This window comes from Protobothrops mucrosquamatus, unplaced genomic scaffold (genome assembly GCF_001527695.2).
Source record: "Protobothrops mucrosquamatus isolate PMUCROS unplaced genomic scaffold, P.Mucros_1.0 scaffold2794, whole genome shotgun sequence".
Classification (NCBI taxonomy): domain Eukaryota; kingdom Metazoa; phylum Chordata; class Lepidosauria; order Squamata; family Viperidae; genus Protobothrops; species Protobothrops mucrosquamatus.
The window spans coordinates 39,622-52,660 of record NW_015388831.1 but is presented as its reverse complement, the minus strand read 5'-3'; the positions used below and the strand labels follow the sequence as shown (position 1 = coordinate 52,660).

Here is a 13,039-nt window from a genome sequence, read left to right as displayed (position 1 = left end):
GAACGCGGCGGAACCGCGTTCCGGCACCTTTTTCCGGGCCGGCCGCACCGGAAATAGCCCCTCCCACACCGGAAATAGCCCCTCCCAAATTTTACTTGCATTCCTGTTCTCTAAAGGGGCGGTCCTAGGGTTTGATGAGGGCGTGGCCAGGTTTGAGTTCCGCCACCTTTTCTCCGAGAAAAAAAGCCCTGATCATAACCTTCTTTTTTCATCACATAGTATTCAAGGTGACTTAGAAGCTAAAAGCAATTATTAAGCCACAATATCAAAGTTATGAAAGACAGTTGAACCAGATACGGGTAGTCCTCAACTTATGACCACAACTGAGCCCAACATTTCTGTTGCTAAGTGAGACATTTGTGAAGTGAATTTTGCCCCATTTTACAACCTTTCTTGCCAGAGTTGATAAGTGAATCACTGAAGTTGTTGAGTAAGCAACACGGTTGTTAAGTGAATCTGGCTTCCCCATTGACTTTGCTTGTCGGAAGATCACATGACCCTGGGACACTGCAACCGTCATAAGTATGAATCAGTTGCCAAGCATCTGAATTTTGATCATATGACCCTGGGGATCCTGCACCGGTTGTAAGTAGCTTTTTTCAGTGCTATTGTAACTTTGAACGGTCACTAAACAAACTGTTGTAGGTTGAGGACTGCCTGTATAAACAGCTTGGAAGAACAAAAATCAGTACCCTTAAAATAACTACATCCACCAATTCTAAAACCCAACAATGAAATCAGTCAATAGGACAGGACCTTAGAATAAGAGAGAAAGGACCAAATAAACCCTCCCGTTGCCTTTGAAATGGCCTTGGCCTGGTCACTAAAAAGATTTTCCCCATTTTCCAAGAGCCCTTCTCTTAACAGGACAAATAATCTGAAAGTATGGTTTTTGAAAACAAGGAACGACACTGGAATTCTACAGAACCAGGAGATGATCACTAGATCCAATTCCCTTTTATTGAGAAAAATGAATCTTGCACTTGGTTTTCCTGGAGAACAATTAGGCTAGAATTTGCCACCTTCGTATTTGACAAAGGTGATAACATTTAATAGACCTGGTGGTATTTTTCTTGTACAGAGCAATATTTGCAGGCCAAATAAAAAGAGGCACTTCAAGCATGATAGCCATAGAATATGTCGGAAACCTGCCTTATTGCAGAGAGATCATAATCTGTATTGAAAAAATTCTGGCTTCCCTTCCACCTCTCCATTATCACCTCGGCAGAGGACTGATAAAGAGAATTACTTTGGCCTTATCATCAAGGAGTTTTATTCCAACAATGACAGCAAAAAATAAAGATGCATTTATCTCCAGAGCAGGAAGAATAGAAGTGTCACCAGTTCTAATTCAATCAGACATCTAAAATATAGTAATTCTGCTCGCGTGGAACAAAATGTCCGTTCACCTCTCAGCTGCAACCCAGTGACGCTTTCTGAACAGGTCATTTGAATCGTGGCCTAACTCCAGAAATTAGTAAAAACAAACAAACAAACAAACAACAACAAAAAACAGATCCTCCAAACTATGGTCATGTTTAACAATGCACAGGTGCTGAACTGCAGACTTGCAAGAAAAAGTGCATTCTAAGCATTCAAATAAATGTAACAGAACATATAACAAAACCAGAATCATTGGTATCTCATAAATATTTATATCCCATCTTCTTTCGAGGAATGCTAAGATAACAACAATTGTTGCAAACCCTGCTGAGATTGATTTTTAGAACCTGCAGACAACTTAGACCTTATCTCAGCATCATCAAGTTGTACTTTTCTCTGTTTCTGCTTGTAATAGCCAGCATTAAGCTAAAGGAAAGCATCACATAGTAATGTTCAACAATGTGTAATTTTTAATATAAGGTCCAGGGTGGAAGGAAGAATTGCAGACCTGGAATGGGGCTGCCACTGAGAACTTGAGGACGTTATCACATCTAGGCAGATCTAATTAGCATTTCTTCTCACACAAAAAACCAATAGAAAGCCAACAGATATAAAATGAAGCAGTTATTGTTTCTCACTGTTATTCTTGTGCACCTACTACGTAGAAGCAGGCTGCTCTCATGCCTTGACATAAGCACCCATTTTTCAAGACTAGGAGCCATTGATAATCCTATGTTCTATAAATATGGCTTCTTTGTGACCAGAAAGACAGACATCTTCTTCCATCCTAATTTAAAGCACATGCTATTTTTACTGGGCAAGCTCACACAATACACTAAGCTGGTTTGCAGTTAGGCTTCTCAAGGTAACTCTGTTATTCTGTTAATTGAAAAGGAAGAAAAATTAAACCATACCATTCAATTTGTCTGATCCCAGATAAGATACTAATCAAAAGAAGTGGCTGGAAGAATAAATGGAATGAAATCTTTCCTTGCAATAGCATCTTTACTGCTTTGCTGTACTTTGTAACCTACTCTGCAGGCACCAGTGTCTATTTATCAGCAATAAGAGGAGAGAAAAATAAAAATTAGGCCCTCCCTCCCACTATCTCAGAAATGCCAAAGGACTAGAAGCTTAAGCTTCAGTTCAAATGTTATGCAAACACAGCTACAGAATCTAAATGGATATTGTGCCTGTTTCAAACTGAGCTATATCACCTCCTATAAATAGATGTGCAGGTGATTTAAAGAAAAGAGCATTTAAAATAGATCCAAGCACAATGGAAGAGAAACCAGCCATTGATTTGCCAAAGTTGATTTGCCAAATAGCCTTATAGCCCATTAACAACATTTATGCTTTTCTAGACTTCCTTCAATCACCTGATCACCTACTGATACACTGGTTGCATTTAAGATTTATCCAACCACAGAAAATAAAATGAAGATTGTTAAAATACAAACAAAACTGTAACTGTATTACCCAGAGCTGATCATCCATTCCTGGTGGATTCTTTTTAATGAAAGCACCATAATAAGTAGCAATATTTCGGTGATGAGAGTATTTCTTTAGCATGTTAATTTCTTGTTTAATTTCTTCTTCTTCATCCTGGAGAAAAAGAAAAAGAAAATAGTGTCATCAATTCAACAACAGGCTTATCACCAGAGATTATTTCTCTTCATCGGTTGATGCAGACAAACAAAAACAATTCATTTGCTTTTATTTCCACCACTCTGCTTCCTCTTTTATCTGTTTATTATAGAATAAATTTAGCTCCACTTGTAAATATTTTCCATTTTCTTTACATTAGGCTGCTTGCTATTTTGGCTCCATGTGACAATGAAGTTAATTGGATTACAATAGAGAGAAACAATCAGAGACTTTACAATCACAAGCACCCTTAAAAGACTTGGATGCAGCCTCTTGAGATCTCCAGAAATAGTTATGAAACGGTAATTTTGGTTACTGTTGGGGGAGAAAACTTATTAAACATATAATTAGAGATTAATCTCTTTAACTATATTTAACTTTAAACAATTTAAAGTCAAGTAAAATTATAATTTATTTGGTTTTTGTCTTCTTTTTAAGAGCGGCCACCATTTGGGGATCAGAAAAAGTTGGTTTAGGGGACCCTTTGAGGAATGAAAAAGACAATTTCCAAAAAGAACAATATATGAAATGTGCAAGCTATCTTACAGTAATCTATTTCAAACTAACTTTTACAATCCAAATTTGTAAGTCTATTGTAGTTTGCACTAAAGGCCTATGGTTCTGCTTCCTATACACACTATAATAGAGTTTTCTACTCAATTCCAACTGGAGTTTAAATGGGATCCTGGAATTTATGAGCCAGACAACAGAAAATCCTCTTTCGCACATATGCAAAACCAAAATGTGGAGGACTGAAGATCAACTAATGGCAGAGGGAACTGAAAGAAAGGAATAAGGCTAGAGGGGCTTGGAGTTGATTGGTGGAATGTGAATAAAAAAAATAGGTAACAAGCACACACATTTTGCACACTTTTACATCTTTAGGAAGGCCAGATGATTCGTATGCATATCATCTTTTAGAAGATTTGAAACCATTCATTTCTTGCACAGCAGCCAAATGATGTATCTCCACAATGAAAATAAGGTGTAGCTCAGTGGTTCTCAACCTTTTTAATGCCGCGACCCCAACCGGTTGTAAGTCGAGGACTAAACCGGTCGTAAGTCGAGGACTAAACCGGTCGTAAGTCGAGGACTAAACCGGTCGTAAGTCGAGGACTATCCAACCGGTCGTAAGTCGAGGACTTTCCCTGCCCGGGAGCGCCGTGCATGCGTGTTTCCGCCCCCTGCACCGGCGGAGGCGTAGCTGGCAAGCGGCAGAGACGGAGCAGGCCGACCACCAGCTGGCCCAGCCCAAGGGAGGTAAGGCACCCGCCGGAAAAGGGGAAAAAAATGGCGGACAAAAAAAATGGCGGACAGCCTTGCTTGGCGACCCCCGTGAAATGGTCGATCGACCCCAAATGGGGTCCCGACCCACAGGTTGAGAACCACTGGCGTAGCTGCTTCCAAGAATAACTACTTCAGATTCTAGGGAGATTCTGACATTGTATTAGCGCAGAGGCTCCCAACCTTTGGGGCACCAGGGAGTGCTTCTGTGGAGAAAGATTGTTCCACGGACTGGAGAGTGCGTGGTTTTGTGTGCTGCCTGCATCCCATGGATGGGGCTTTGTTTGTTTGTACAGACCGGTTGCTGACATGCTGTGGCCCAGTACCAGTCCGCAGACCGGGGTTTGGGAACCCCTGTATTAGTGTTTTTGTATTACCAGTACTTTATTTTAGAAAACATGCATTTTTATTTTCCAGACTATAGACTTCTATCATTTATTAATACACCTTATGTTATACTTTTAATAGAGACTCTGCTATGTTGGTATTTTACCCCCTCCATTTGGTTTACTCGTGTTGTATACTTTATAAAATTTTCTGGTTGTTGACTGAATATGTTACTCCACTTTCATGCAAAACTCAGCAGAGTTAAAAGCTCACATAATAGATATAAGATTGTATGGGGATACACAAAATCATTTTTGAGGTTTTCTTTGTTATTTAAATAAGCCAATTTTAGAGATTACACTATAGTGCTCATACATTGTCCACTCCCAAATAGCAATAATTTGCTAACAATTTTCAGCTATCAGTGAAGAGGAAATTCTAAGACTCTGGGACTAAAAGACTCCAGGATTAGAGATCTCTTATCCTTTTTTGAAAAACCACAGGTAGGGACAAAACTGTTGTCATTTTTTATACAGACTTCCCTGGAGAATTGCAAATGTATGTGTGAGAGATGGAAGGATGGAAGGAGAGGTATGTTTTTGTATGAATGAACAGGGGTGGGAGCTTAAGTACTAGTGAATGAATGAGGGGGAAAAGCCAAGTGTAGAAGAAAGAAGGAAAGAAGGAAGAAATTGTTGCGATTCGTGAGAGAGCACAAGGAGCTCATTTAATTTGTCTTTTTAAAGTGAATTCTTTCTGAAGACATTCTCACACTGTATTTCTAGGCAAGTCATGTGGCCATAAATTGCAAAAATAGCATGTGGTTTAGTGAATTAAAACTCTTATTAAGCAATTCCTAGAGTGCTTACATTTCCAGAAAAACATTAAGTCATTTTATACTTTTCCTTCTGGGTTTCTGTAGCAAGCAAATTGTTTAGTTTCCCCATAAAAAGACTAGCAAGCTGAATACCTAGAAAATCTCTGTTCCTTTTATCAACTGGGTGTCCCAGTATTTTTTAATGCTTAAATTAGGATCTAAGTAAATGGTCCTTTCTGCAGAATATAGTTTGCAACCAAACAGGATATGTATAGTGCAGTGATGGCGAACCTTTTAGAGACTGAGTGCCCAAACTGCAACCCAAAACCCATTTATGCATCGTCAGGTGCCAGGTGGGTGTGGCCATTGACTGGGTGTGGCCCATTGGGTGGGCGTGGCTGTGGTGGTAACAGCAGACTGGGTGGGACTAAAAAGTTCAATCAATCAATTCCAACTTTGCAAGATCTTTTTTTTCCCCACGAGAAGTTGAAATTGACTGATTGATTGAACCTTTTTTTTTTGCACATGGCGGCGGAGGCCTAAAGTGAAAAGGTTTTATAAAACCCAACTGAAGGCCTAGGACTGGGGCAATGGCGCGCATGCCCACAGAGAGGGCTCTGAGTGCCGCCTCTGGCACCCATGCCATAGGTTCGCCACCACTGGTATAGTGTCTTCAGCACCTGGTGCACCACAGATATCCAGAAGAAACTGCCTTACTTCTTGCAGATAATTAGCAATGTTTACATCAACATTCATTTCAAAGAGGACAGACTACCTCTTTGAAGGGAGGGACACCAAACCAACATACAAACTAGAAATACTAGAGATATTAGATACTAGAGAAAGAAAAGTCTAGAAAATACTCTTGATCACAGTACGTCTATGGAGCTTCTCAATCATCCAGGTCATGGTTTTCCTAAAGGTGCTTTACTAAAAGGTAGGTGGACCTTCTTGGTCTTCTTCTTGAAAATACTTTGCTTCTCATCCATGAAGCTTCTTATGAGAAGCAAGACGTTTTCAAGGAAAAAACCAAGGAAGTCCAGTTACCTTTTGAAAAAGCACCTCTGAACACAAGAATAGAAAAACACTTTGTCACTTCTTTCTTCTGGAATTTATTTTTGGGTGGGATGGAGACTTCCAAGCCTAGTCTACAGCAGTGGCATTTCCTGATAGAACCCTATCCAAATTCTATCCAGCCTCCAAGCCCAGACAGGAAGAGCAGGTACTATTGAAAAATGCTAGCAAATTCAAAAGTCTCTCAGTAGTCCTCCACTTATGGCTACAATTAGGCCTGGAATCTCGGTCACAGAGCAAAATCATCATTAAGCTAGAAGCCATGTAACTGCCTCAGTTGCAGTCATTAAGCAACCAGGTAAAAGAGAAAACTGTAAATTGCACATTCACGTGATTGCAGAGCACTTGGCAACTGGTCATAAATGTGAAAAGGTTGCCAATTGCCTGAAATACCGTCATGTGACAGACAGCTGTACGTGCTTCATAGCACTTAGACTTATATATACAGCTTCACAGTGCTTTATGGCCCTCTCTAAGTGGTTTACAGAGTCATCATGTTGCCCCCAACAATCTGGGTCCTCATTTATGAGTTAGGGTTGTAAGGCACCGGTTTCAAGGCCTTGTTACTTCAAACAGTTGTAAGTTGGGAACTACTTGTAAGGCAATTGCATACATTACATATTCAAATATTGCAAAGGAATGCAATAAAATCAATTGCCATATACTTACTGTAAATATAATAAATTAAAAAAACTCAGACTGCTTTATGTAAAACTTTACACCCATGACAGAAATTAAAAATCATTACTGAATTATTATTTTATCCACATTACAGTATTTTACAAAAGCAGCAACAATGAGCATATGTGCCTTGTAAAATAAAAACTAGGAATTTATTAATTATGAAGGATGGGCAATGCTACGGTGATGTAAACAGAGGAGGCAACCAACACAAAAGTTTAGATCAATTGCAGCCAGTTGTAGGATTGGCAGGACCACTGTGCTCTTTATTCAGGTGTAAAAACATGCTGACCAAGCTGGCTGATTGACAAAACTGAATCTAAAAGACTGGCAAAAGTAAAGGAAATGCCACATGGAATGCTGAAACTTAAGCTCTAGCGGAAAAGAGAATCTGTGTAGGCAAGGAAAGCATTAGACAATTTTCTTTGTTGATAAAAATGGAGCTCGGGTGTAAGGCCTGAGTCAGCAACTGGCATCTACTCCTAATGAGACACACATCTCCCAAAGTAATGGAAATGTCTATAATAAAGATATCTCACTATTTCATTGTTAAATATATTTACGATTAGTGGCCTAAATCAAACATGTTCTCTGAATACTAGTGTTCACACTTGTGTTCTTGTGATATTTCAAGAGTGCTAAAATTAATGCCAGATACATAAGTTCTATTTTGTTTTTCTATTAGTTATCATTCAAATTGCATAAAACAGAGTATTTTATAAAGTGTTCCAAAAGGGAAGATAATTTCAGAAAACATTTCATGAATGGAGTGTGATCTTCTCCATTTATTTTGTGCTTAGGTGTCCAAAAGATAGGTGTGCATTTCTCATTTTTCAATGTAGAGTCATCTCTCCAGAAGTTTGTAGACTCTCTGACTCATGTGTTAATTATATCCCAAGGTACGTCATCATGCTGTGCTTCTTCAGTAGTGACACAACTATTGTTACTGAAGAGAGCTGTTCCTTAAGGAATCTTTGGAGAATATTTACTTCTCTAAGACAAATATGGAATAATTATCCATCCAACTTCTTTGTTCACAAGCAGGGTGTGGAATTTTGAAGGACTATTTGTGATTAGCTATATGAAATTTTATGAAATTTAGTTTTCTTGAGAAATTTCAGCTGTGTTTACAGTACTTTTGTTTGCATCCAATGCCACAAAGAGTTGCCAAAATAGTGTATGGAAACCCAATCTTCACCGTTTTTCCAGAAAATGAAGCAAATAAATGATTAAATAGTAATATAACTTGTTATAACTTGTGCAAGTCTCTCCTTGCTCATCAAAGCACATAAGCAATACATACTGTACATCAAACAGCAAGAAAAATATTTTTAAAAACAATCCCTAAATCACATAGCTGCCCTTTGTTAATGAGATTTTTTTTCCCCGAAGACACTAAATGTCTTAATACTGGCCTTTATATGAAATGAATTGGCACTTTAAAAAATACTGTGATTATTGACAATTCTCCATGTGTATTGTTGCAACTCGAGCCAATGGAAACCAAACAACATTTAAATAATTTCTGGATGTTTTCAAATTCTTGAGTAAATTGCCTTGCACTTTAATCATACACATTCATAATTTAGAAAGTGAAATAAGAATACATTACCCCAGTGACATCCATGACTTTAATAGCTGCAAGTTGCCCTGTTTTAACATGACGGCCCTAGAACAAATCAAACAAATAAGTCAGTTAGATTTCACAGTTGCACATTAGGGCCAATAATTTATCAACAAAGCTTTGAAGTAATCAATTCTCATAAATTGGACAGGCCTTATCTCCAAATATAATTTATTCCCGCTTGATTGCTTCATCCCTTAAGGTAAGTAGTGCAAAGTTAGAAGTCAAAAGCATCACTTCATTAGCTTGATTATTTATGAAGACATTTATTTAACAGATTTCAGAGGCAAGCAAACATTTTGGCTCTAGGACACATTTCAAATATTGAGAATGTGTAACAATCCTGATCATAAAATGACAGCCGTAGGAAACTCACTCAGCAAAGGACCTGGTCATATTGTATAACACAACTCTATCAATCTTATATGCTTAAGTATCTCTTTGTAGGAAGTGAAAACAAACACAAAGGAGCATTCATAATATCTAATTATCCAAAAAGGGTCACTGAGTCAAAGCAGTGAACACATGAAATATGAAATTACATCCCATTCCAATCAGCCAATCTGTGCAGATAGCCAAATGTTAGTTATTCACTCTGATGGAAGTAGTTTTAGCATCTACATTTTTCCTGCTAAGCGATCAGGAAGATTAATGTGGGTGGTTTTGTCATTAATTTACTGGTCTATTGGCACTGCATCAAAGCACTCATATGACAATATGACAATCGTAAAAGACTCCACAATGGGAATAGCAGCAGTTTCTGGGTTTTGCCTTCCTGGAGATCATAAGGTACAATCACAGCCCACGTCCATAAGTGAACACTGAAGGTCACCAGAGAAGAAAATTATGAAGACAGTTTTATATCTAGTGTGCTAGAGTGTACATAGGTACATAAGACAGGTGGTAGGAATGAAATAAGGACAAAAAGCATGCTCAAGAACAGCTAACCTCCCTATACCTAGGGCAGGAATCAACACTTTCATACACATACATATTGGATACCATATTCAATATTTGAGGAACTGCCACAAAGAAGAGGGGGCTCAAGCTATTCTCCAAAGCACCTGAAGCCAGAACAAGAAGCAACGGATAGAAACTAATCAAACAGAGATCCAAACTAGAACTAAGGAGAAATTTCCCGACAGTTAGAATGATCAGTGGAATGATCTCCCTCCAGAAGTTGTGGGTGCTACAACACTGGAATTTTTAAAGAAGAGTTGGACAACCATTTTCATTTCCAGTCACAATATCCAAACTTACCTAGATAGAAGGTAATACTTAGTGCAGGGGTAGGCAACTTTGGCTCTTTTATGACTCGTGGACTTCAACTCCCAGAATTCCTGAGCCAGCCATGCTGGCTCAGGAATTCTGGGAGTTGAAGTCCACGAGTCATAAAAGAGCCAAAGTTGCCTACCCCTGACCTAGTGTGTCTCAAATTGTAAATTTATTCAAGTGGAAATTTCAAAACTGTCAATTTTTTTACTTGAATATTATTTAGGAGGAACATTATTTCTGTAATTATCCTTAAAGCACATTCACAAAACTAGTAAACTCGAGAATGTCAAGGTTTTACCAAAGTATGAATCCAATGTTCATGAGTAAAGACAAGAGAAAAGGTGTATTGGGTCTGCAATGTTGATTCATAGCAATTCCCCCATCATTCCCATCCAATATGGGGATGATGACAAATGTAGTTTGATACCTAGAGATCCAAAATTAAAATTTTGCTAATTTGGAAATAAGCCATCTTAAACTGAAGGTAATTAATGTACTATTAATACTGCCAAGACCAGGGGTAGGCAACCTTGGCTCTTTTATGACTTGTGGACTTCAACTCCCAGAATTCCTGAGCTAGCATGGCTCAGCATGGAAACCTCTCCATTTCTTCTCAGCATGGCTGGCTCAGGAATTCTGGGAGTTGAAGTCCACGAGTCATAAAAGAGCCAAGGTTGCCTACCCCTGGCCAAGACTAATTGATACAAGTTTCCAACATTTGATACATCAACTCTTAATACAATCAAGGGTCACTTTCTTGAGATGTATAGCTATAGAAATTGAACAAACAAATCTGAAGCAGTTATTTTCTACTATTACCCAGAGAGTGCTGAAATCTAAACCTGAAACATCACATAAAATCCAGGTATTCTATTCCTGAACGATTGTTGCTTCTTCTAACAAGATGATTAGCTGTGTAGAAATAAATCTATGTCTAAAGAATAAGAAGGACTTTATTGGATGAGATAAACAAGGAGCATCTGTCAAACAGCCTATTTCCATCAAAGGTCAGAGATGCTTCCGGAAATCCTATAAGCAAAGCTTAAAGGCAATAATACTGCTCTAATTAACCTCTGTTTATCAGACCCATCTTTCATGACCCTAGTCTGTATTAATAAAATGGCACATAAGCTATTACAGTCATAAGTAAAGAAAAATCCTGAACTACAATTAAAATTCCATCCCAAATTTTCCATCAAGGAAAGCCAAATTCTCGTAATACCAAAGATGCCATGAATTCGGAAGCTGGTCACAGAATTACGTCTCTCAATTACACACAGTTTACTATTGCAGCTGTAGTATATTCTACAAAGAGCCAGTTTGGTGTGGCTGTTAATGTCCTAGGCTACAAACCATGAGATCTAGTCCCACTTTAAGCACAAAACCAACTGGATGACCTTGGGCCAGTCACTCTGTCTCAGCTCTAGCAGGGAGGCAACGGCAAGCACTTTCACAACATATAAAGACTTCAGCTTTAAAGGCATTTAGAGCTTAAAAATCTACATTTCCATTATACAAAGGATATCCTTCATGGTGGTGATTCAGTATGTAACTATAATAAGGGAAGAAATAATGAACATATCTAAAAGAAAGAAAACAGATGATTAAAGTATCTTGCTTTCAAATTTCTATCATCTCTAAACATATTTTAAAAATTGTGTTTAGGGCATCAACTCCTCAGAAATAAGCATTACTAGCATTTTGTAATATACATAAATCAAGTATGAGTACAGAGAGCACCAGGAACAACATTCTTAATATAAAAAAAAATAGAGACTGCCACTGAATAAACAGTTCTTAGCTGAAGAATTTATTTGTTGTGCTACTTTCTCAACTGATATAAATTCAGTTGAGGTAAATACTATTGATCCAAACAAAGATATACTTCAGTTTTCCAATAATAAACCTGGTGGTTCATAACAATAATGATTCATTTTTTGTTTTAGGACCATTTCCAAGGCTTGGGAAATTCAGACACTCTAAGTTAAATGGGTGAGGGTGTAGAGAGTAGAAGAAATGACCATTAGAAAAAAAAAACCTTTCAAAACAATGATCAGATAAAAGTGGATTAAGGAGTCCAGGGCAGGAATGTAACCTGAGAAAAGGTCTTGTCCAACCTTATCTAGTTCTCATGAAAACAAAGGATGAGACAGAGATGCACATTCAGACTTACAAGATAAAATATTGCTTTATAATAAAGTAGTACTGCCCTACAAAACATTGGCTTCCTACTCGTATGAACCTTGTAAATATGGGGGGGGGAGGAGGAGGAGGAGGAACTTTCCACCAATAGGAGACTCTTTGCCCCACAGTTCCAAAGAAAGCCCAAATGTCCCCTCGTAACACAGGGAGTGATATCAATCTGCAACTAGCAGAGGTCTTTTATACCAGAGGTCTCCAACCTTTCAGGCACCAGGGACCAGTTCCATGGAGAGACGTTTTTCCGCGGACCAAAGAGGGTGTGGTTTTGTGTGCTGCCTGCATCCCTCAGATGGAGCTTTGCTTGTTTGTGCGAACCGGTTGCTAGCATGCCATGGCCCGGTACTGGTCCATGGATCGGGGGTTGGGGACCCCTGTTTTATACCATGTCACAGCTGTGTGTCTGTCAAGCCCCATCCAGCTGGGCAAGATGAAAGAATCAAGAAATAAACAGACTTCTACTCCCAATCTATGGTTTTAAAAAAAGACTATTGAATACCGTAAGAAAATTTTCCCCACCATTGTAGTGTTTTTCAACCTTGGCAATTTTAATGCAGACTGGAGAATTCTAGGAGCTGAAGTCCACACAATGTAAAACTGCCAAATTTGAAAAACAGTGGTTTATAATGGATTCATTAAGGTAGAGTCCCTTTTAGTGATCTGAAATGCTTCTTCCCAGATTTCCACCCATCTGAGCTGAGTTGCCATTGATAAGATAAGCTAGCCAT

General features: G+C 38.5%; 1 protein-coding gene across 2 annotated transcripts in view; it reads right to left on the bottom strand.

Moving 5' to 3' along the window:
• Positions 1–8,876, bottom strand: part of TNIK (TRAF2 and NCK interacting kinase) — a 132,748-nt gene extending 123,872 nt beyond the window's left edge. For both annotated transcript variants that reach the window (XM_015825764.1, XM_015825765.1), the window contains exons 1-2: positions 8,826–8,876; positions 2,863–2,988 (exon numbers count right to left, since the gene is read on the bottom strand). In XM_015825764.1, the coding sequence (XP_015681250.1) occupies positions 2,863–2,988; positions 8,826–8,840 (141 nt within the window). In that variant the 5' untranslated portion in view covers positions 8,841–8,876. The remainder of the gene's footprint in view (positions 1–2,862; positions 2,989–8,825) is intronic.
• Positions 8,877–13,039: the final 4,163 nt, after the last annotated feature.